The 26,857-nt window shown below is 37.0% G+C and overlaps 1 protein-coding gene across 1 annotated transcript; it reads right to left on the reverse strand.

Moving 5' to 3' along the window:
• Positions 1-10,276: 10,276 nt before the first annotated feature.
• Positions 10,277-25,711, reverse strand: LOC132063433 (squamosa promoter-binding-like protein 7). The gene is made up of 10 exons (XM_059455964.1): positions 25,007-25,711; positions 23,183-23,358; positions 22,700-22,911; positions 22,530-22,604; positions 22,324-22,431; positions 21,805-21,922; positions 20,382-20,517; positions 13,026-13,185; positions 11,741-12,280; positions 10,277-11,010 (listed from the first exon to the last, which is right to left on the reverse strand). The coding sequence occupies exons 1-10, from the start codon at positions 25,531-25,533 to the stop codon at positions 10,723-10,725; spliced, it is 2,340 nt and encodes a 779-aa protein (XP_059311947.1). The 5' UTR covers positions 25,534-25,711; the 3' UTR covers positions 10,277-10,722.
• Positions 25,712-26,857: the final 1,146 nt, after the last annotated feature.

Consider the following 26,857-nt stretch of genomic DNA (forward strand, 5'->3'; position numbering starts at 1 on the left):
AAACCTTAGGAAACTAGATCGTCAAACCAAACTCTTGACGGTTTCTTGATTTTTTTTTTATTGCAAGAATGATTTTCTTGCTGTTCTTGAAGGATTGGAGTGCCTAGGTTCTTTAGGGATGGAGGTAGAGAGAGAATAAATAGTCTCTTAGGGTTTAGAATAGTGTTAATTGATGTTTTTACTTCATAAAATAATAAAATAAAGAGTCTCAATTCGAGTAGGAAAACGCTCAAAATGTAACCCAAAATCTGAAACTTCTGCTCGTACTAGCGTTAGTAAAATAGGCATAACTCTTACCACAGAGCTCCGTTTGAGTTGGCCCATATATATTTGGAAAGGTATTTCAAAGGGCTACAACTTTCACGAAGGAAGTTTTTCCAAATTCCTTTTAGATCTATTCGTAAACTCAATTTAAGTGAGGCATTTTGCAAACTCACTTGAAAACATGCAAACTCACTTGAAAACATGCTCCATAGAGTAACTTCCGATTTCGATTTGCCCAAAGACTCTTCTTATACCTTCCACAGGTTTCAAAATACTTCCTAAACTTTCCATCTTGATTCCATTATATCCCCATGTTATGAGTCAAACCATAGCCCGAATGCACGAGGTGTTACATTATCTCCCCCTTGGGATCATTCGTCCTCAAATGATGGTCCTGGTTATAAACATGCCTACTTCTGGGACTCTACAAAAGATTTGGTAGAGTTTACTCTTGAAATAGCTACCTCAACATTTCTCAAACACCTGCCAGCTAACTGAAGTATCAACACAAGCCTCACAGGGTATCATAAAACGCATAACATTAAACGTATCCATGAATACTGAACTGTCATGGATACATGAATACTGAACTGAAACGGATACATGAATACTGAACCAACATGGATATATGAATACTGAACTTGCACTAATATTTGAGTATTGAACTGTGATGTGCCGTGAAATTATGGGATATTCGTTGCTAATTCCTTAAGTTTTTGTGACTCTTCAAGCACTTTTGGTGTTACTTTTCATGTATTTATGTCTTTTTGTAAGATAAGATGTCCGAAGAGCATAACGGAGCAAAATGGAGCAAAAAAATAGAACAAGCAAAGACGTGCGAGTAGCATGTTGTGCATGCGAGCATCACTTGCCGCAGCATGTGCTGACAGATATATGAGAAATAGAAGATAGTCGGTCCAGCACATGCGAGTAGCATGTTGTGCATGTGAGCAGCACTTGCTGCACCACAGCTATTTGCATATGGACAACATGCTAGAGTTTGGTGCAACATGCGACTGACATGTTGCACATGCGACACCAGATGCGATTAGCATGTATGACACGTAGGGTATTTTTGTTCAGAAATTGTTCCCGTTTTGGCAAGTCTATAAATAGAATGCTAAGGTCTGTAAAACTCATCTTTGGCCATTTTACAAGCTTTGGAGCTAGGGTTTTTACACCACACCTTTGGAGGAGAAGATTGGAGCTCTTTAATGATAAATTTCTTAACCCTTTCTTCAATTCCTTGCTTTGTATTGCATATTTAAGTGTGTTGTATTTTATTCCATTACTTGAAACTTGTTTATGAAAATATACATTGTTAAAGTTTTGGATCAAACTCTTGTTATGCTTATGTATTGAATGATGTTTATATCTAATGAAGTGGGTCATTGTTTCTTTAATTAATCTCGTTTTGAATGATTCTTAAGGGAGTAGCTAACCCTACGACTCACCCATTTACTTTGATTGATCTCGGAAGAGGAAATCTAGTTAGGAAAAATTAATTAATAAGAATTTAGGGCATAACCCTCATCTAATAACTTGAGCTAGGAATAGGAAAGTTACTTGAGATTCAATTGGTTACGCTTGATATCACACTCGAAGGCTTGGAAAAGCTTAGAATGAAATTCATTGATTTGGTTGGAAGACTTTCAATGAGATTTTAGAAACCATTATCTAATTAGCATAAACTCACTCTTAGTTGTAAAATCGTGAAATTCATTGGATCATTACTTGAGCGTAATTTCCTTTATATCCATCCTTGTGGCCATTGATCATTTTACCCGCTTTCTAGATTAGTTTATATTTTCGCATTAGTTATAATTTTCTCAAAATCAAAATATTATCAAGTGTTTGGCTTAGCGTAGAAAGTGATAATTCCTTACTTGTTTAAATTGCCTAGTATATTGTTCCCTGTGGGATCGACCCCGACTCATAGTTGGGTAAATTATATTGCATATGACCGTGTACACTTTCTCTTTGAGAAATGGATTTGGACGTTATCAAACTAACATGAATATCTAAGTACTAAAAACCTGAATGTTATAGCATGAGATCTGAATACTGGAAACATGAGTGTTATAACACGAGATCTGACTACTGCGTTCTACCTGACCATCTGTTTGAGGATGAAAAGTTGTACTGAGATTCACCCTTGTGCCTAATCCTTTCTGAAAATATTTCTAGAAATTTGCTTTGAAGTGAGCACCACGCTATGAAATGATGGACACTGGAGTCCCATGTAATCTGGCAATTTTCTGAATATACAATTTGGCGTCATCTTCTGCTGAATCGGTGGTCCTCACTGTTATAAAGTGCATGTTAATCGTCTCCCCTCAGGAATATCTGCATTCGGTGCTAAACCACCGGGCTTCTGATACTCGGCTTTCCCTTGCTGACAATTTGGCCACTTAGTCGCATAATCTGCTATATTTTTTTTCTTCATGTCATCCCACCAATAAATCTTCTCAAGATCATAATACATCTTTGTGGAGCTTGGGTAGGTAGAATATCTGAAACTATGCGCCTCCCGCCACAATCCTCTCTTTGCGTCTATCAACATCTGGGACGCATAATTTTCTTTGGTACTTTAGAGTACCATTATCTCCCCCTTGTTCAAAAGCCATGGATTTATGCTTGTGAATCCCTTTTTTTTTTTTAGCTACAGTAGATAGTGATCATGAAACTGCTTTCTTCTTTTGCTCAGCTATTAAGGAGGATTTGGCTCTGTTCTGTAAAACAACTCTACGATCTTCGGGCTCCAAAAGCTTAACTCTTAGGCTAGCTAATGATGAACTTCTCTCACCATGATTCTCTTGTCTGCCTTAATATGAGCTTAACTCCCCTTACTTGATTTCTTCCTGAGACACTTCCTGAAATACTCATAGTATTGCTGCAAGCTAAGTCTTTGACCAAAGACCCTTAAGATTAGAGTTTCGTGCAATGGCACTACCCTTGTGACACATAACTGAGCATGATCTTATAGTTTTTCCTATGATCACTTAATCAATAATAACTGACCTTGCCACAAGTCGATCGATGATCATTCTACTCACTTCGTGTTTCTTGTACGTGCGAGGTATATTCCTTATGAAGACTATCTCATTATGCTCTCGTTACTGAACTGAGGTTCTTCATATCTCATGTTAACCCTTCGAGTTTCAAACGTCCAACTGGACTTACTGACGATTTACACATCTCTCTCAGACCAAAGACTAAGGTCTTATACTTGCGGATTCTTTTCTTTTATTGAGATCAAGCTTTCTACCCTTTATCTTCTGCTATTTTTTTCGTACTTTGCATCACCGACGATTCATCTTTCAACTTACTTCAGAGCAATCTTCCTTATAAGGAAAAACTGAATTACTTGCATGAACGGGGTGCTAACGTATTCATAACTGGCATATTCTATCTTAGCGACTTAACTGTGCTCACATTGTTAGGTCACATTGTTAATCTTAGGGAGACCCCTTTTTGATAACTTGTAAAGGCTATTCTTCTGTAGTTTGATGTCTTACTGCTTAACTGATTTCTTCTGCCACTTATCACTATACTTCAAATTTAACTTAAACTCTTTGGGTTCTAACACGCATTTGGTGCATTCAAACTGCTACCCACTCACTCGTGTTAACTTGACTAAGGAAATCAAATTGCACCTCTACTAGCTCTGCTGAAATCGCTAATTCATTGTATCTACGCAAATCTTACTTACTATTCTTGTGTTAACCACCTGCTAGCATCATTTCTCTTATTCTTCTCTGAATAACTAAAGTGAAGCATAAGGTTATTTCTAACTTCCCTCATCACCCGACACTTTTCTACGGTCGTATACTATATTTTCTGAACTGTAGACATGAATCACATTGGAGAAATTTCATCTATCTTAATATCTGCTTCTTGTAGTAACTTACTAACGTAGTACTTTCTAGTTCTGATCTAAATAAACTTGGACAAACTAAAAATTAAATTATTCCCTGAAATTCAATATCAGCTGCTCTTGGTTCTCATTCCGTACATCATATCCTCTTAGTCATGTCCATGCGTCGTATGAAAAACACATCTTTTGTAATATCAAACATTTTTTACACCTAGGTATTTTGCCCTTAGGCTCTTTTCCGTTCAAAACTATCGTGAGCAGTTTATACCCATTGTGGCTAACTTCATAACATGTTTTCTTGTAGGGTCTTAAATCTAAGGTATCATCCTTATACTTGTGGCTCCATGGCCCAAAATCAAAATAGACATATTTTGTAAAGGTATAGGGCATGCTTATACTACCATGCAAGACCTTGTCCTTTAGAGGGTGCTATCACTGGATAATTTGCCGTTTGGGTGAGTCTTGGGTCTTAACGCAAACTTAAAGCATGCGAAGAGTTCGCTATAGTCATCGTTACTTACACTTTCTTTTAGCACCCATAGGTATCCCTGTATGCTCACAAGTTACAAGAATCTGGATACACTGAAAATTGGAAATCTGGTAACTAAATAACTGAATATTGGCGTACTGGATAACCATAAACCTGCTAACTGAAAGACTGTATAATCGGTAGCTGAGGTAAACTAATAACAATAAAACATGATAACTGCTTTTGTACTTTCTGATAAGGGTTATGCTCTAGTCTGTAGTAACTATGCATTTTGTCTCGCTTTCAATACCATCTCAAGTCTCATCTAACAACATGAACTTCACACTTATACCCCGATGGGCAATTATCCTCACTTCAACCTTGAATTTCCTGCTCGTTACTTGTGCATCCGGAGTTCGATCTGAAGAGAAAGTTATCTATATCTCTGAGCTTTATGGCACGATCTAGGGTAAAAGAATGGTAACTTTTCCCAAATGCCCTGTAGCCTTCCAATTATAAGTGTGGCGTTCTTCACACCCATAAATGGGACTCTACTAGACATGGTTTCATAGACTCTCTAGTGCACTTGAACCTAGTGCTCTGATACCAAGCTTTGTCACGCCCCGAACCATAGCATGGGCGTAACATGGCACTCAGTGCCTGACTGCATGTGATCGAGCGAACCACGTGGCTGGCTGAATCAACATGGGATATTTACTAATGTGGAATATAAGTTAAAACATGAAAAGCCTGAATAAAACATATGACATCATAATAATACTGAAAATACTGTTACAAAACATAAGTGCGAAAATATTCTAAAAACATGATAATGTAGCCGACAAGGCTAAACATAACTGAGTATCTTACATGACATGCTAGACTAGTCTATGAAACCTCTGAACATGAATCTGAATACTAAACTGTTTATCGGGACAAGGCCCCCAGCATACCTCTACTGCATGACATGACATGAACATAAATAAAGATAACACCCCGAATAAAATGGGGCTCACCAATAGCTAATGCGAGAAATCCTAGTAAACATATCCGTCGTCCTGTAAATCAATGCCTGCATCGTGAAATGCAAGCTCTGAGCAAAGGGACGTAAGTACATTTGAATTGTACTTGTATGTAAAGCAACTGAATGACAGAACTGTAAGTAGGGTGCTCGGGGAATGGGTAGCCCAAATCAATAACATGGATACATAAAGTAATCTGAAACTGTAAGGGCATGTTTGGAAAGCCACCCAGGTAATTGGAATTGGGTGTAATTACACAGTTTGGCCTGTTTGTTTGACCAAGTAATTACACAGTTAGGTGGGAATTGGGTGTAATTGACATGGTGTAATTACACTCTCCAATTCTCAAGGGGGGGCTGAGAATTGGGTGTAATTACACCCTGTAATTACAGAGTTACTTTTTAGTTTGTTTATTTTTTTACTTTAATTTCTTTTTATTTTTAATTTCTATTATTTTAATTTTTTTGATTTTTAATATTTTTTATTTCTATTATTTTAATTTCTTTTTTATTTTTACTTTTGAATTATTTTTATTTTTTAAAATGTATTTTTCTTTTTATATTATTTATTTTTTATTTTCTTTCTTCTCATTTCCAACCTTTACTTCTTGTGGTTCCATGTAATTGCTCGTATTTTTTTATTTAATTCATTTAGCATAACCTTGTTATTATTCTAATATTTGAAACTACACCTCTTAATATTGGAAAGAATGAGTCATTAACAAACTTGACATATAATGAGTGATGTTATTAAAGTAGAATTTCATTGTGAATGAGGTTATAGACTTATATTTTTCCTTTCTTTTGAATTATTTACTTAAGTTACGTTGGAACTTACTTATGTAATATTGGAATTTGACATAAGAGTATTATGTTGAACTTTTTCTTTTGGATTTTGAATTTAGGTTATGTTTCCAATTTTAAGTTATTTGCTTTCACATTGCATGTTGTTTATTTTTCACTTACATTTAATGGATTTTTTGTGTCAAACATTTGAATAATGTTATGGCATTATATTTATTAATATTTTTTTTGTCAAACATCTAATCCATGACGTTCTCACAAAAAAAGTCTTCTTTTAAGTTTTATAATTATAATTAATTAAAATTAAATATTAATTTGAAAAATATATATCACTTATTTTTGTTACAATATTAGTTACAAATATATAATTATTAATTAATATATTTTCAAGAAATAATGTGTTATTAAATAACTAATTTAATATCATTTATAAAGGAAATACTTGTCAAATATTAACCTTTAATTTTTTTAGAATTAACTTTTATTTTAAAATTAAACTGATCCGTGTAATTACAATCGGTGCAACCAACAAAGACGCTTGTAATTACACCGTAATTACGTTAGGACAAACAAACGGGTCGTTCTAATTACACTACCGTGTAATTACTAGGTCGTGTAATTACTACCCTAGTAATTACACCAATTCCAATTACCAGGTGGCTTTCCAAACAGGCCCTAACTGTATACTGAAACTGTAACTGTAAACCAAATATGTAGTGTAAACCGAATCTGTACTGTAAGCTATAACTGAAGCTATAATAGTAAATTGTAACTGAAACCTGGATATGACCATGATCTGCATGATCAAGCTGTAAACTGAGTATAATGTTTTAAGTATATATACACACACACACACACACACACATACACACACACACACACACACACACACACACACACACACACACACACACACACACTTAGTAAAACCGACATGTAACCACCACGTGAGCACATGGCGTCTGATCTCTGCCCGATCAGCTAAGCCATCTTATGCCTTGTCGGGATATCAGACATGAACATGACACGAATGGATCCAATCAATAAAATCTAATAAGGGTAACATGAAGATATCGTCCTAGCTGAGCGGAGCGATCTTTATCCTACGTTGTCATACGTAGTTTCAGGCTGTCTGAGCCTTCTCAGTAATCTATACTACTCCTAAAAATGCTAAATACGTACATGGTTGTCTTAAAAGCTCATAAATTTCATAAACATGGTTTGTAAATAATTTTACATGAAAATCTATATAAATATATGTATATAATTTCTTAGACATGAAAACATGTAAAAATTCATAGAATGGAACAATCTGAGTTCATAACGGATATTTGGGAGCTCATGCAAAAGATAATACGAGCATACATGGATTACGGACAGGTTCATGATAATCTTAATGATATACATGAATACAATAACCTGACACATGATTGAGCATGACAATACATATATATATATATATATATATATATATATATATAATTAACTTGTATCTGAGGTATTTCATGAATTGAAGCATGATTCTCTAACTTTTAGGAGAAATAAGGTTTCATGCAGTAACGTGGCGTGGGGAAAGACAATAATATTCCCACACGTAGATAGAAGCCCTACATACCTGTAAACGCTCCAATCCAACGAACTAGTTTGCTTTTCTGACAAAGAACGCCCAAAACCCTAGCTTGAATCACTTGAGAAGGACTATCGATTTTCGTAGCTATTGTTCATAGCTCAAAGGGTAGTTCTCTGGACCTCCAAATCAAATCTTCACCATTAAGGTTTAATACTTATATGTTATGAATACTCAGATAAAATTTGGGCTCGATCCAACGGTTAGATTACCAAAAACACCAATTGAATATGACTGGTCGGAGTGAAAGTCTACAGAAAATACTAGGGTTTTCTCTAGCTCTTCGTGACTATTGATTTTATAGGGTGCCGGGGTGGATGAATTTATTCTAATGTTTAGAAATGATGTAATCTTGTTGAATATAAAGGATCTTGATTGAAAGATTTACCTTGGAGGAAACCTTAGGAAACTAGATCGTCAAACCAAACTCTTGACAGTTTCTTGATTGCAAGAATCATTTTCTTGCGGTTCTTGAAGGATTGGAGTGCCTAGGTTCTTTAGAGATGGAGGTACAGGGAGAATAAATAGTCTCTTAAGGTTTAGAATAGTGTTATGGACGTTTTTACTTCTTAAAATAATAAAAAAAGGAGTCCCAATTCGAGTAGGAAAAGGCTCAAAACATAACCCAAAATCTGAAACTTCTTCTCGGACCAGTGTTAGTAAAATAGGCATAACTCTTAGCACAGAGCTCCGTTTGAGCTGGTCCATATATCGTTAGAAAGTTATTTAAAAAAAATACAACTTTCATGAAGAAAGTTTTCCCGAATTCCTTATAAATTTATCTGTAAACTTACTTTAAGAGAGGCCTGCTGCAAACTCACTTGAAAACATGTTCCGTAGAGTAGCTTCCGACTTCGATTTGCCCAAAGACTCTTCTTATACCTTCTATAGGTTTCAAAATACTTCCTAAAATTTCCATCTTGGTTCCATTATATCCCCATCTTTTGAGTCAAGTCATAGTCCGAAGGCACGAGGTGTTACCGGTTCAAACTCTACCTTATCCAAAACTCTGCCTTGCAATTTTTTCAAAAAAAATTTTATTGAGCGGGGGTTCGAAACCGGAACCCATGAATTTTTAGGCAAAGGACAAAAATTAAAGACCGACAATTCGAAGGGCAAAAATTAAAGACCAATGCCTTTGAAGGATATTCCGTGCAAAAAAATGCTAATTTGCTAAGAACCCAACTTGGGCTTGGAAAAGGACAATACAAGCAACCCTGGTTGGTTTAACAAATAAATATTTAAACATAGTATTGAATCATCTGTATCTGGAGGATTCATATATCTGATCTCAACTATTTAGGATTATTTTTATACAACGAAAACTTTGGACTAAGCTTACCAGTGTTGGCAAAACCAACAATATCTGAGCAAACTAACAGTAAAAGAAGTTGGTTTTGGACCACAATGCAAGGTTTATACCTTAGAGACTCTTTGAATAGTACATGTATATTAACTTGACAAGCAAACAAACATAAGAGGACATTGGATTCTTATCCTACAACGTGATCATTAAGTATTTTAAAAATTAGCGGTGCTCACTAAAAACAACCACTGACATGTAACACATAAGATACATCAAAATATATTTGCCTGTTTCTTATTGTAGCTTGTCCGTTTCATACTGTTGAATGATAGCACTATAGCAGTTCATTGTGGATGATACGACAAATAAATGTACTTTAATTCTTTTTCGTCTTGATTCATCAACAACAGACGTTCTTTCCACGCCCACTATCCCTTCATGAAGTTACCAAACTCATCAATTTGGAGAGAATCTATTATACTAATGAGTTTACCTGATTGATTTGTTAGAAGCTCATAACTACCAGACATTTTCTGTATCTAACCAGTAAAAGTAATCAATTACTTCTCATTTGGTCCCAGATTTATTTGGCATTTCTTGTTTATCGTAATTTGACTAATTTTATGACTAAATCGGGTTAAGTAGTAGTACTATTTTTAAAAACTTTAAATTTTCATCAAAGTTTGCTTTTCCAAGTGGCAAGCAAACAGTTGGAACTGATGCAGTACCGAGTGAGATTCAAAAAATTATTTTTCCTGTGGGTAGTCAGGTTGCTAACAGAATCCTCTTTTTATAATATTTATTATCACATAAACAACCACTATGTCAAATTTCACGTGAAATACAAATTACCAAATACTTTTTGCAAAACTAAAATTTAATTCAGCATTGAAATACTGAACCTATCATTTCGTGACAAACAGGCTTGGTACCATCTTCTATTGTATATTCACATCAAAATGTCAGCAACCATAAAGTTTATAGAGAAGTCTAGGGTGATTATTCAAGAAATTGTATAAAGAAACTACTAAACTAATGAAGATACATAGCTAATACACTTTGTGTTTACATAGCACAGGTTGTATAATACATCAAGAATGACACAAACCATGCCTTCCAGCAAGCCTTTGGTTTAATGGTCAGGAATTAATCATTAACTCTCAACTCCATGCTGTCCAGTTTCTTCAGATGCAGTGGTGGCAAACACGAGTATTTGTCCAGTTTCTTGAGATGTAGTTGTCGCAAACACGTGAATATCATACAAGACCAGCCACAAAGGGGGACCCGAGCAATGGAGATCACACCTATATTCTGCGACTGCAGATAGTTCTTTTGGTAAAAGTTGCATGCAATTTTAAGTTTTGTCAAACAGACACCTCCGGATTGTCATTGCGAGTTCACCAACTTTTCTGGGGTGCAGGAATGTCGCACATAGACCAAGGCATAAAGCAAAACCAGTGATTAAAAAAACGAGAGTACGAGACGACAAAACTGTCTTTCTAACCAAGAACCCACAGGGCTTCCCTGATTGCTCCTCCTTCACTCTCAATGCCAATTCTGCATCCAAAAGTGGGACTGTTGAAGTACTCTCCCAATAAGTCGAACCAAATTCTGTGTTCTGCTTATGTGGTACCTCTGTTTCCTGCAAATTAGGAAGCCACAGACATAGTTGGTTAGTATCAGGTATAGTCATCAACCCTTTGAAAACACGACTTAGTACGTAAAAGCACAAAATGAGCTGCCACGAGATATTCTGAAGGTAAAAAGCAATTCAAATGCTCATTACTCAAATTTGTAACATAACACATATAAATGACCATCATAATGTACCATAACTGCATATACAGTGTGTCATTAAACGCGAACAGCACCCAGTAAACAATACCAAACATATATGAATGCTAAAGTGATTGAACTGTAATTAAAACAACTGATATCAGTATCCAATGTACAATAATGCGGATATTAATCTAACTCCTCAAAGTTGAGATTCAACGAACCAAATATTTTTAGTTCGGATCCCTTTCCGAGTCATCGTTTGAAGCACGCAGCTTCACCCATGAAGCGATAACATCTCCTTTTGCTTCCCTTCAAGCGACCAATCGAACTTTACACCAAGTCAAGCTCATTTAGATGGGGTAGGCGCTTGGTCATGTTCAAGCCTAGGGAAGAACAAGTTCGCTTTGGGCTTCAAGGATAACACACGTTTTATGTACCAACTGTTTGATTTATTTGCAGCTTATTCACCAGCATAAAAATAAATGTAAAAGATTATTTTAACTCAATCCATTTAACTTGAAGCCAATAAAGCGGAGCTCAATTCTGCAACATACTCTGATATAATATGGCAATGGTAGAAGTGAGATCGTCACCTGATTGATAACTGGAAAAACAGATTGCATATGATTTTGGAAGATTTGACTAGAAGTATTGGCCTCCTGCATGAGTTGTCCCGAATCTCCCGCAAAACATTCCTTTGTATGCAATCTTTCCTTAAGCAGATTACGTTTCTCGTGAATATTCCTCTGAAAAAGCCTCATTTCAGCATCAGTGATGCCAGCTAAAAAGTTTCTCTTCACCATGTTTTCAAAATAAGACAATACTCTTTCCAAAATAATAGTAGACTGACTTTCCATTAAAATGTTCAATAAATAATTAAATCTCTGCATCTGTACAGACGCCAGAATCTGAACATTTTCTGATGAAGGCTCCCTTAGTAACCATGCTATATCCAACATAAACTCTGAGAATTCTGATGTTCTAGAAGTGGAGGCTTCACATGGAGAACAAACAGCAGTGGATTCTGACCCTCCAGAACAAAACTTCCTTTGTATTTCCTTCATTTCTGCACAAATATCCTTTTCCGCAATGAGGATGGGGATGAAGTTAGATAAGCCAGATTCATTCTCGACCTACAAAATTGACGAGGTTGGATCATTTACAGCCGAGATTAGTGAAACACAAACACAGGTCCAAGAATATTAAATACATGAACAATTTGCATCTTGCAAGACGTAGCACTTTTATTACTCCGTCAGCACACTTACTCAATTGGTATAGACATACGTTAGAAAGTTGAGGTTCATTTCATTGAAAATTAGCACCAAGAAAGTGTTGTAAAAGTTACAAAAGTATAGCTAGCTCCCCTGTCTTTTTTAATACAAATGATGGTGGTGTTTCGGCCAATTTGTACGCGACTCAACTAATCCGCTGGACAACTTTCTACTGTTCACAAATACATCTGCCGGGTAAGGCTGTCCACCAAGGCTGAAGCAAGTAGACCCATACTGAGTGTTTTTTGCTAGGATTTGAACCTGGAATATCTGGATTGCCACTCTTATGCCTCAACTTAGCCATACCCGTGGGGATTATAATTAGCTCTCCTCTTCCAGTGTAGGGACCTCATCAAATCTATAAATGTGACAGTTTCCTTATACAAAATAAATGGGATAGGCTTTTCCAACATTTTTTGTTATAAAATGGTCTTTCTCTAACATTATTCCTTCAGAAGTTCTCTTTTAGAATATAACTGACTAAATTTAACAAAAATAAAATGAAATGATGTGTGATGCCTATTATATGAATGATACATTTATAGGCCAAAACTACCAAAACTTGGACTGAGGACAAAAGAAGATATTTAGTTAGAACTTCTACCTCAACAAAAGCAGGGCCAAAAAGATCTGCTTCAGTTCTAGGGACATGTATCTTTAAAAACTGATGCTCCATGCTACTAGAATCACATTCAATTTTACAGCCTGATCGTGCAACACTGATATCATTCCCCAAGTACCTTCCCCCAAATGACAGAAGAAACCTGTAAAGGGCATCAAAATGTTAATTTATAACAACTGATCGAAAATAACATGAAAAATAACATCAATTGCCCTCTAAAGCCTCCATTATGTAATAGAGATACTAAACTAATAGGTATTTTATTTATTTCAGCTTTGCAAGAAAATTACAGCTTTATTTATTCCTCTAGGGTCCCTTCTGGGCCTTAGTTTTCTCTCTCCAGTGATCCCTCCGATCACCGGAAATTTCTCTTCTCCTCTATTTTCTCTCTTCCTTCTCTCTTCTTTATTATGGGTGGGAGTTGTTTCTTTGTTTCAGGTGATAAATCTTTTGAAATTAAAGATATTAGCGAAGGTCAGATTAGGTGGTTCTTGTTCAGTGAACGGAGCAGTCGATTCTCCAGCAAAATAAAAATCGATGAAAGCAATTTGAGATGGGTTTGCAATGCGTTACAACAGGCTTCTCGGGGCTCTGGAAACCTCTATAGAAGATGGGGAAGAAAGCAACAAAATGATCTACATAGAGTATATCAAAATTACAACATTTATGGGCGTTTTTTACGTATTGAGATATGGAGGGGAGACAGGAAAAATGCTATTATTATTCCGGAGGTAGATTCTAATCTTGGCTGGGCTGAAATTGCTTCAAAGATTCTCAGATTCTTGGGCAAGCCTTTGAACCCAGCTCTTCAACGGTTCACTTCTCAGGGGAAGTCTTATTTCGAGGCTGCTTGCAAGCTGAGTTGGCCGGATCTGGCAGATCAAGCCAAACCGGTATCGGCAAATTTGTTTCTTTCCTGTTGTCTTGTGGGCACCTTCAACGATCCCTACAACTCGAGCCCAAATCCGGAGGTTATTCAAAAATGGTTTCTGAGCAGATGGAAGATAACAGCTGGGTTGAGGGTCCACTCCTATTTCTCACAACCAATTTCTTTTCGAATTCCCGTCGAGGCAGGAGGCGGAGAGGGTAAAAATGGGTGATTGGTTTTGGAATGGAAGAAGCCTTGCTCTCGAATGGTGGTCTCCGGTGGCCGGAACTCAACTTGCAACACCAAAGTCTGCTTCCCGATGGGTGAGAGCTTTCGGAGTTCCATTGCATGCCTGGTCGGAGAAAACCATGAAATTCATCGGTGATTCTTGCGGTGGTTATGTGGATACTGATGAGGACACGAAGAAGAGGAATCATCTCTACTGGGCTCGTATTTGCATCACTGATTCTACCCAGGAGATTCCCAGAAAGATCGATCTGAAATATGAGGATTGGACCTTTGAGATCTCCATTGTTGCTGATGCTGTTGCAAAAATTACAGCCTCAGGGAATGGGCCACAGGGGCAGGTTATTGACCAGTCCAAGACTACAGAGCCAGCATGTGTCATGCCTGCAAAGTCAGAGTTTTTAAATTTTGAATCTCCTAGGGTTGGGCCATCCTCTATTTCAGCCCAACAGCAGGGTCAGGCCCAAACTTCAGTCCAGCCCAGAGTGGACCACTTATATTATTCCAGAAGGCGAAAAAGGAATAAAGCTCCCCTTATTAAGAAAAGACCACAATTACATGAGTGGAAATCAAAAGGGCCGGCCCAAACCCTTTATCAGGAAAACCCTACTCTTTTTACAAAAGGGAAGGGCCCAGCTGAAACTTTCTATGCGGATTCAGTAGTGACGACTAGTCAATCTCTTGTCAAAACTGATCACGATGGTTCTATGGCAGATAATGACGATGCAGATGATGAAGCGGAATACTTGCAATCCTCTCTCTTCTCACTCTCCCTTCTTTACACCCTGAATCTCACTTGCCCAATCCTCAGGGTTTTGATTTTTCCCCTTCCTCTGGAAGTGATACTTTGCAATTAACATGGGATGGGTATAATCACGATATACATCAGGATATTCATACTCCAACAGTAATTGAGATGTCGCACTGGACTAAAATAACCATGACTAAAGCATGCAAGGCTTTTGGGGTGAATTCTTTAGGTTTCGAGCCTGAAATCTTCGATATGATTCTGCGCATGGAGCAGAAAAGGCAATCTCAATTGCAGCAGCAAAGGGGAGAAGTAACGAGACTAAGAAACCAAAAAAGAAGGAAGAATTAGAGGCAAAGAAATTGGCTTGCACTATTACATATGAAAAAGGTGAAGGATCTAACAGGGGCAGGCAACTCAAAGCCTTCTCTGAATGAAAGCCAAGATCATTAGCTGGAACGTAAGGGGGCTCAATGATACGAGCAAGAGGAGCACCATCAACTCTCTTATTCAGAAGTGGAAGCCCGACATTCTATGTTTGCAGGAAACTAAGATCCAAGGCTGTTCTGTGGAGATAGCTAGACAGTTATGGGGTTCAAGATGGGTTGAATGGGTGGAACTGAAAGCCAGTGGCAATAGAGGGGGTATAATTATATTATGGGATAAAAGACAATGGAGTTGTATTGATGCACACCAGGGACAACACACCATGTCAACTATGATGGAAGGTGTTCAAACTAATTTCAGATTTTGCTTTACTGGTGTCTATGGGCCACATACTAACTGGGAAAGGGATGACTTCTGGAACGAATTAGCCGGTGTAAGGGGCCTTTGGAATGAAAGTTGGGTCATCGGAGGAGATTTTAATGTGTGTCGTTTTGAAAGTGAAAGATTCAACTGTATAAGAAGATCTAGAGCCATGAAATGCTTCTCTGAATATATTCAAGACATGGACTTAGTTGATTTACCATTGCAAGGGGCATTCTATACTTGGACCAGGGGGAAAATTCACTACAAGCTTCTAGAATTGATAGATTCTTGATTTCTTCAGAGTGGAATGACGCTTTTGGCTCTGTGAAACAATTGGCTCTACCCAAGGCTATCTCGGATCATAAACCCATCTCCTTAGAGAGCGGTGACTGGTCTAATGAACCTTCTTATTTTAAATTTGAAAATATGTGGCTCCAGCAGGAAGGTTTTACTGACTTGGTAAAGCAGTGGTGGCAAGGCTACGTGGTTAATGGTTCTCCGGACTTCATCCTCTCTCAAAAGTTGAAATCTTTGAAAAAGGATTTGGTTACATGGAACAGGGAGGTTTTTGGCAAAGTTTCTACCAGAACTAACAAAGCTTTGGAAGAAATTTTATTTCTTGAACAGGCAACTGAAGGGAGGTTACAAACTCAAGCTGAAAAGAACAAATTATTGCATTTGAAAATGGAGATCCAACAGTTAGCTAAGGCTGAAGAAACATCTTGGAGACAGAAATCAAGATGCCTGTGGTTGAAAGAAGGGGATAGAAATACTAAATACTTCCAAAGAGCTGCCAACTCTCATAGAAGTTACAACTGTATTGATAGGTTGAAGGTGGGGGACAACATCATTGATGACAAAGTGCAAGTAAAAGATGCTATTCTTGACTTCTATCAGCAGTTGTATGCTGAGGATGAAGCTTGGAGGCCTTCAGCAACCTTTGAAGGCTTGGGTTGTCTGAACCAAGACGATAGGGATGCTCTTGAACAACCTTTGAAGAAGAGGAAGTGTTGAGTGCTTTAAACTCTTGTGCCCCTGACAAGAGCCCCGGACCAGATGGCTTCACAATGGCCTTCTATCAGAACTGCTGGGACACTATTAAACAGGACCTTATGGGAACTTTTCATCATTTACACAGCAATTGCCACATGGTAAAATCCTTCAATGCTTCTTTTATTGCCCTTATCCCTAAAAAGAAAGGTGCTATAGAACTTAAAGACTTTAGGCCTATCAGTCTTATTGGTAGTGTCTACAAGTTGGTGGCAAAGGTGCTGACTGAAAGATTGAAAAAAGTGATTGGGAGATTGGTCTCAGGTTATCAAAATGCTTTTATAAGAGGCAGACAGATCACTGATGCAGCTCTTATAGCAAATGAAGTCTTGGATTGGAGACAAAAAGTGATGCCCCTGGTCTCTTATTCAAGTTGGATATAGAGAAGGCTTTTGACAAACTCAACTGGCAGTATCTCACTTCTATTCTAAGGCAAATGGGGTTTGGTGAGAAATGGATCAAATGGATTAAATACAGCTTTTCTACAGTTAAATTTTCTGTTCTGGTCAACAGAAGTCCTGTAGGGTTCTTCTCCCCTAAGAGAGGGATAAGGCAAGGTGACCCCTATCTCCCTTTCTCTTCATTTTGGCCATGGAGGGTCTCAGTAACATGCTGGAAAAGGCAAAGCAATTGCAGTGGATTGGTGGTTTTGAAGTGGGTAACAGGCCTGGTCTTACCGTTCCTGTTTCTCATCTTCTCTTTGCTGATGACACCCTTATTTTTTGTGGTGCTGAGGAGTCTCAAGTGAGGTATCTCAACCTCACCCTTATGATCTTTGAAGCCTTATCAGGGCTCCACATTAACATGATTAAAAGCATTATCTACCCTGTTAATATGGTTCCAGATTTAGAGTTTCTGGCCAGCATCATGTATTGTAGCACTGGCACTTTCCCCACCACATATCTAGGACTCCCTTGGGAGCTAGTCACAGATCAATGGAGATTTGGAATGTGGTCATCGAAAGTTTGAGAAAAGATTGGCCTCTTGGCAACAACAGTACCTATCTTTTGGTGGCAGAGTAACACTCATCAATAGTGTCTTGGATAGTATTCCTACTTGCTTCATGTCTCTGTTCCCAATACCATCAGAGGTTCAATATCAACTTGACAAACTAAGGAGGACTTTTTTATGGGAAGGTAATAGCGAAAATCACAAGTATCATCTAGTCGAGTGGGACAAAGTAACTCTTCCAAAACATCTAGGTGGTCTTGGTATAAAGGATTTAGCATTACACAACAAATGTATGTTAATGAAGTGGCACTGGAGGTTTAACCAAGATGATGCTGGCCTTTGGAAGGAGATTATCCAAGCTAAATATGGTAGCACTAGCCATTGGTGCTCCAACCCAATCTTAACTCCTTATGGAACTGGTTTATGGAAAGATATCAGGAGATTGTGGGACGAATTCTTTCTCAACACTTCCTTCCAAGTGGGAAATGGGGCTCATCTTCTATTCTGGAAAGACAAATGGCTTGGCTCTATTACTCTTAAGGATGCTTTTCCCAGGCTGTTCCCTATAACAACTAACCCAGATTCAACAATTGCTCAGAACTGGGACGACAACTCATGGAATTTGCACCTAAGGAGACACCTAAATGACTGGGAAATAGAGGACATGATAGCATTGATTGGGTGTCTACAGAACAGTCCAGTTCTCACTCAGAGAAATGACAGACTTAAGTGGGGCAGTAACAAGGACGGTTCTTATTCTGTCAAAGAAGGCTACCTACTTCTGACCTCCAACAAGGACCTGATTGATCAATGGCCTTGGAAGCTCATTTGGAAAATCAATTTACCGCCTAAAGTCTCCTGTTTCTGCTGGGTCGCTCTAAAAAGGGCTTGTTTAACTCTGGACAACCTCATGAAAAGGAAATTTCATCTCGCTAATAGATGTTACATGTGCCATTGCACCTCTGAAACCATTAACCACCTATTCTTACACTGTCCAGTTGCTACAGATGTGTGGAATATGTTCCTTACTTTGTTTGGTTTGCAATGGGTTATACCTCACACTGTCAGGGAAGTCTTTGTCTGTTGGAGTTCTTGGAAAGTTCGGAAGGCCATCAGAAGAATCTGGTCTATGGTCCCTGCTTGCATTTTGTGGTGCTTATGGTTGGAAAGGAACCAAAGATGTTTTCATGGTATTGTAACTGCCAGCTCAAATCTCAAGGCCAGATGCCTGACTACTCTTTTTAGCTGGATTAATTTTACCCTGCATATAACCCAGACTCCTTTTTGGATTTTATTAGCTCCTTAGTCTTATGATAGATTCTTGGATTTGTCAGCTCTCTAGACTTATGATAGGTTTTTTGTTATCTTTGTATGAGCTGCTATTTCCTCCTCTTTTGTAACTATGCATCCCCTTGATGCCTTTGTGATTATAAAACACTTACATCATCAAAAAAAAAGAAAATTACAGAATTTTAGAGCAAAACTGCAACTCTATATGAACATAGCAAACTAGTTGTCAGTTGTCACTACTGATTTGCAAATGCACGTGACTGAATATTCACCAAAAGGGGGAAAGGAAAGTTGGTATGAGGCAACAGAAAAGCTTCCAATTTGGTCTGATCAAATATCCTGCTATATTTAACGAAAAAGCAGTGCATAGCTCATTAAAATGATTTACAAGTACAATGTGATCAAATGCACGTATGAGTTAATAATCACCAAAAAAGGAGAAGATATGAGTAAATGCGATCAAACAAGAAAGCTTGCAATCTGGTCTTATCAAACAGTTGTGACACCCCACGACGGAACCAGGGCTAATGAAGGGGAGTCAAAGAGAGACTGGTAGGCCTTCTAGGCTAACAAGCTTCTGAAGAAGGGCTACATATGAGAACTTAGCCAAATTCCATGTTGGAAAGGAAGCGGAATTAAGTGCTATATAAGACAGCACAAGTTTGCATAGTATGCGCGCTTTTAGACTCGATGATGGTGCAACCCGAGGCACAAATCCGTGAGGTCTTGTTGGGCCGAAGCGGACAATACGTGTCATGAGCTCAGATTGTGACAATAGTCTTCTCAACTAAGCAAACAGAGCAACCATGGATCATTAAGACGATTTGACCAAATACAAACTTATCTTTCTATTTTACTCCACAAAAAGCAATACTCCGTCCCATTTTATGTGACGTATTTGACTGAGCACGAACTTTAAGAATACTTCTTACATTTGTAATTATTTAGGTCGTAATGAGATTATACACATCAAATATTAAGCCAAGCTCAAATTGTGACCCTCTAATCTTAAAATTATTATTTCCATTTTCTGTGTCTAATGCACCTCTTATGTCCATACTACTCACGGGTCTTAACAGCCAATCATCAAAGTCGATCCAAGGACCAATGTCATCTCTTTGACAGCTAACTGATACTTATAAGCCATTACATTGATGCAATTTGCCTAATTCAATAGCTTCTATAACTCAACAGCATGGTTAACATTCATGCATCCTGCTGCATAAAAAGCAACCACATACAAACTCTCAGTTTCTAGAATTTGGATAAGCTGGTTTTTAGTAGAGTCAGCAAGCTTGAGATTTTTTCGCCTATAAACAACTCAGTTCCTATCATAGTATCTCCTGTTGACAATTAATGAGGAACTCAAGATACAACGACTGAACCAAAAATAAGCAGAATATAGATTCACAAAAAAAGCAACTTCAACTCATACCGGAATCTGGGCTGCATTAGATTGCTTCCACAGGCGAAAAACTCCATAGGCTTGCCAGCCTCAAAGCATGCAGGATGAATAGAAATAAGCTTTGGTGCTGGTCCCTTTAGTTTGACTTTCACTACTGAATTTCCACCTGCTTTATCAAGAATGATTGTTACCATTTGAACAGTGTTATTTTGGCTCTGTGGCTTGTCCCACCAAATATTACGCATACATAACATACATTTATATGTGGGACAAAATGTGAAAATTGTTTCCCCACTGTCCATAGGATGGGCTAACTCTGATCTGGAGCTTACTTTCTCCTATTCAACAATGTTCAAGGTTCGCTAATTATTTTAACCCCTGACCCCAGCGGGAAAAAGTAAAAGAAAATATAGACTTGGGCCTACCTACTACCATGTCTAGAAAAACTAGGAACTAGGTCTAGGCTTTTCAAAAAATCAAAACTAGGAACCAGGACTAGGCTTTTAAAGAAATCCTTGGGGTGGTAGGAATATTTTAACTAGTCCCTTGATAGTGATATATTTACAATAGATCATAGTACCATGCGAATATCACATGGACCATGGACGAGAGGTCAAACCCCAGGAAGGCAAAAAATAAAAAAGATGATGAAAAAAATTAGGTGATTTCTTCCTGTATAAAGCCTTGTTAGACAGATTTACCCAATACATGTATTAGAGGGAGGTAGCAAGTACCTGGTGGATTTGTCGAGGCACACAAGTTGACCCGGACACCACCACTAACAAAATAATAATAATAATAATAATAACAATACAAAAAAAAAAATATACAACAATGCCAGAACGTCTATATTTACAACAAGGGGAAAAGGGAAAAAAAAAATGTTCTCAAACTCACAACTGAACTGTAAGATATGGAGATCTGGGAACTCCTATTTTAGATTTATTTGGAATAGAGTCAATTTCAAATTGGTGAGCATCCACATTTAGTTCAACCAAGGAGAGAAGGTGAATTCAATTCCATTTGGATGTATATAAATGGAATTTATTTTACCTTTATGTAAAGAAAATCCAAACTTTAGCCAAATAATGATCCAATTAAATACTCTCTTTGCTCCAATTTATATGACACTCTTTCCATCTCGAAGGTTCCAAATTTTCCGACACCATTCCATTCTATACAACTTTCAAGAATTCAAACATATCATGTATTCAACTTTTAATGTCTTGCTTTACCTATCAAACTAACTTTTCAACCATTACTTCAATATTTCTTCCATTTTATATTAGTCAAACTAGCATCTTAACCTCCAACCAAGTCAATTACTGTCAGATAAAATGAAATGGCGGAATTAGTAGCACTAGTCAAACAAGATCTACATCAAATGAAAAAGTAAGGTCTCAAAATTAAAGGATTAGACCAGATTGGGTAGAAAATTTGAACTATCATTTACCTTTGGTAACCCGAAATACCATGTTGTTGAGATAAACAAGAAAGCTTCCTCTTCCGCGAAGCATGTTTCCAGGTGATGCAATTAACTCATTTAGGTGTGCACCTGGGTCTTCTAGTAACTGTTAAACCCAATGTTGAACTCGATCATTTAGAAACAAATGACATTTAACAAGAATAACATGGAAATCCACAACTAAATGTTACAGAAGCCACATGTAGTGGACATGTCAAACAGAAAGCAGAATGATAACTCTTCACTAATCTAACTCCTATGGCGCTCTGAGTTTCATTTCCGCTATTCCATTGTGCTCTATGGGAGGAACTCCTGACCTAGTAACTCAAAACACCATCTCTCCATAAAGAATTCACAATAGTCGTAGTACCATTCAAAGAGGACATGCACCACCAAATCAACAATTGTAAATCAACAATTGTACTAATCCGCAATAATATCTAAATACATTAAGACCAATAAAAAGAAGAATTGATTATCACCAGTGAGAAAAAGTAACCATATTACCTTACCCCACTTGAATGTCGGCATTGCAATGAAAAACGTCAAGATTGTACAACCTGGTCGAATATACCCCTCCAATTCAACAGGCATACTGGCCAACCACTGGAAGATCTGTCAAATAATATGTCAATCAAACACGAAGAACTCTATTAAAGAAAATAATTAACGTTCTCTTATGTACTAAACTGTAATAATAATCCTTTAAGTACTTGGTGCCGGAGTCTTCGAGGGAACTCTGCAGGGTTCCAATCATAAAGCTTGAATGAGATCCGACCAGTGGGGCACTGGCCAAAAAAGAATGATGATCAGTCAATTCGAAGTATAGTCCAGATATAAATGGAAATTATTGGGAAAAGAGGAATTATGTCATCAGACCTACCACTGAAGAAAAAGCACTCTTGTTGTCATAATAGGATGGAGAATGGGAATTTTTGGAGTTCTCTTTTTCTGCATCAACCTGTGTTTCACCAGAAGCTGTGAAACTATCACTGTGATTATTTTGGATGCCTTGAGTGGAGCTTATTGGCACATGTCCTTCAGATTCTAATAGGATTTCCCTTTCTCCTAACTGGCTGGCCATGCGTGTGCTATCTGGTCATCCAGAAGATTTTCAGGAAATACACTAAATAAAAATAGGAAGGATAGAACTTAATGATATTGACAAGGTCATCCCATGCCTGGAAAACAAAACTTCCTCCAATTCTAACCATGTTTGATGGAAAAATATCCCTGTTATCAGTTTAAACTAGTTTCCTTACATATGGAACATGGCATCTACTATAGATGAATTACAGGTGGAGTGTACAGCTTTTTCAGCAAAAGACAACTTTCAAGCGACAATGTTTTCTCAAGTTCAATATACCTTTGATAATGTCTTCATCACCGCTAACATCATCAGCCGTCGTAACCTGCTGAGATTCCTTCTCAACAGGCGATTTGGAAGAATCGGTGGCTTTTCTCCTACGCCTGTTGTTATGCCGCTCTAATTTTCGTCTACAACTACGTTTACCTTCATCAAAATCTGACAAAATATGAAACCTGGAAAAGGTATAGCAGCATTAATAGATTAGTTGCATCTGAAACGACACGTGCCATTTTAGAATATCTGGCAAGTTCTTGACCAAGTAGCTATGTGGACCCAACAGGTGCACATAAATACACTTCAAATAAGAAATGAGACAAAAACTATAACTGAAATGTCTGTCAAAGGATCTCCAAGGCAAGAGAATCCTTAATTCAAAGAACTCCACTAGCAAGCAGATCCGACAAACTATAAATGTACTCAAGAAGGCTAATTAAAGCACTAATCTTTTTGACTATTCATAAAACAAAACTAGTAAGCAGATCCAACAAACTATAAATGTACTCAAGAAGGCTATTTGAAGCACTAATCTTTTTGAATATTCATAAAACAAAACTATTAAGCAGACCCGACAAACTATATATGTACTCAAGGCGGCTAATTAAAGCACTAATCTTTTTGAATATTCATACAACAATAGTAAGCAGATCCGACAAACTCTAAATGTACTCAAGAGGGCTAAATTAAAGCACTAATCTTTTTTAATATTCATAAAACAAAACTAGTAAGCACATCCGACAAACTATAAATGTACTCAAGAGGGGTAAATTAAAGCACTAATCTTTTTTAATATTCATAAACCAAAATTAGTAAGCAGATCCGACAAACTCTAAATGTACTCAAGATGGCTAAATTAAATCACTAATCTTTTTTAAGTACCAAAAGTCACCTACGCAATTTTTTTTGAGGTCAACCAAAAGTCACCTACGCAATTAATTCACGAACTAATCAAAACAGTGCAACAGGCTATACAGTTATCACCACATTCATATAAAGCCATCTTTTGCAAACACATCAACTTATATTTCTAGGCAGGCTCTCTGAAACTTTCTTTGTTATCACCTTCAAACATTAGTTTTGCTTTGATCACTTGAGGTATTAGTAAAAGAAGTTTCAACCATTCCTCCTAAATTTTCATGCATGTCTTATGTGGTAAACATGGTTGTACATCCAAATCAATCAACAATCGATTTTAATCCCCAATCCCAACTAACTGGATTATGCTATATCTCTATTATTCCACTCTATTCAGGCTGTCAACCTGGTAAACATGGTTGTACTTTCATAGCTTGTACTCATATAAATACTCCCTCTGTTTCAATTTGTTCGTCTTGATTTCCTTTTTTGGCAACTCTTTTATTCTAACTTTCCACATGTCATGTTTAAGATCACAAGATTAAATGACAATTTAGTACATTCTACATATCTTTCATTTAGTACCCACAAGATTCAAAACTCTTTCTTTACTTCCTTAAATACCGTGTCAAGTCAAAACCAGACAAACAAATTGAAACCGAGGGAGTTAAAAAAGAAAAAAAAAAAAACGTATATGCCATACTGCTGACAATATCTCGTGCTCTGCCCATCAAGAAAGAATATTTCTTTCCTTTTTTAGCAACTCTTTTATTCTAACTTTCCACATGTCATGTTAAATATCCCAAGATTAAAGGTCAATTTAGTACATTCTCCATATCTTTAATTTAGGAGCACGAGATTCAAAACTCTTTAAATCCTTACTTAAACTCGTGTCAAATCAAAACCAGACAAATAAATTGAAACGAGAGAGTAAAAAAAAATAAAAAAATAAAAAAGTAAAAACCGTACTTGCCACACTGTTGACAATATCTCTTGCTCTGTCCATCAAGCAAGACAGCAGTTGCATTAGCACAACGTAAGCAAACCCTATGTCTTTTATGATACCCTTTAAGCTCAGTAATATCCGCTTCACAATCCGGTACTTGACACCTCGCCCCGGATCCGACCCGTACAGTCCTAGCCCGTTTCTTCCCAGGCCCAATCCCTGCCAGCTCCTCTTCTTCCGTCTTCTCATCTAACTCAGGACAAGCACATGGGATCCGACCCGCTAGAAAATTGGAACAAACCAACCTCGGGTCTCTCTTCCTGATCCGACCCGGAGAATCATCTTCTGGTATTATTACTGGTTGTAATGGGTCGGGTGGGTCATCGAATGAGATGGTTAATTGTTCATCGAGGTTGAATTCGAGTAAATCGGACCAGTCAAAGAGGGAAGAAGAAGGCGTCGGGTCATCAGGAAGCATCATATGGGTATTCCTCAATTGGGTCGGAGCTCCGGTTTGTGATGGTGAAGAAGCTTGATTATTAGTATCCATTTTTATTCCTAGAAAATGGGAAGTTGGTTACGAGTAGTTTTAGGGTGGTTGGGTTAGAAGGGTTTTTGGCGTAGAAAGAAGGGATTGTTTGGTGGGGAGTGGGTGGGTGGGTGAGGGGTCAGCGGTGGTGGTGACACGAAAATGGGCCTAGAGATTCTCCATGGGAAGAAAGAGGGGAAAAAAAAATTAGTTGTGTACAGACATTATAAAACTGGGATTGACCTCCTCTCCATTTCACTTCTCTCCATTTTCCCCAAGTTCTATCTTGGATTAGAGACACATGGCATATATTATAATTAATGGCTAAGATTTAATTGACTAAAACAAGGCCCTAACCATAATTAAATAATTAATACTCAACTATCCATAAATATATTAGAATATTTTTCTCTCTCTTCCTATTTATTTTTCCTACCCAGTAAAATATATTTTTTAATTTACCAGATTATTTTTTACCACTTAATTTTTCCCCCCTAATAGACCCATTATTCAATTGGTGATATTTTTCATTTTTTCAATTATGATGCTTACTAATTCACATAATATAGACCCCATTATTCAATTGGTAATTGTATATTTCTGAAAGAGTTGTTTATATTATGAAAAATATCACCATTAAAGAGTTATAATGATTGAAAAAAAGATGGAATATTAAATAGGAAGAGAGAAAGTATTTTAATATATTTATGGATAAGTTATTAATTATATAAACTATGGTTAGGGCTTTATTTTAGTCAATTAAATCTTAGTCATTAATTCTAACTCATGCCACGTGTCTCTAATCTAGTTTAGAAACGAAAAAATGGAAAGAAGAAATGGAGGAAATTCTCAATCCATAAAACTGTATATGGAATTGGAATAAAGTTTATTTATTTGTTTGTTTGTTTGTTTATTAAAGTCTACTATTGACTTTTTGGGTCATTATTATATGCTGTAGTTAGATAATTGTTGATATATATTAATAGTAAGTACAACAGAACAGTTTTTGCTGAAGATTAAAGGTTACTTTATTTAGACCTTCTAGATTGCAACTCATTCCTTTAATTTCAAGTCTAACAGATACTAGTACTGTCTCAAGAATTAGTAGAAGATTGAGAGTGCAAAGGTATAGTATGAGTAATTCCCTAAAAGATCACTCATATATTAAGAATTGCTTATAAATATCACTTTTATTTCTTTTAGGATTAGAATATCACTAACTATCACTATATTTCTGAGAATAAACTAAACACAAAAAACTCTCCCATTCTCCTAATTAGCATGTCATGATTTTTTTAATAAAGTAGAACAAATCGCATAGACCTACCCTCAAGTTAAGCCTTAT

This window comes from Lycium ferocissimum, chromosome 7 (genome assembly GCF_029784015.1).
Source record: "Lycium ferocissimum isolate CSIRO_LF1 chromosome 7, AGI_CSIRO_Lferr_CH_V1, whole genome shotgun sequence".
Lineage (NCBI taxonomy): Eukaryota > Viridiplantae > Streptophyta > Magnoliopsida > Solanales > Solanaceae > Lycium > Lycium ferocissimum.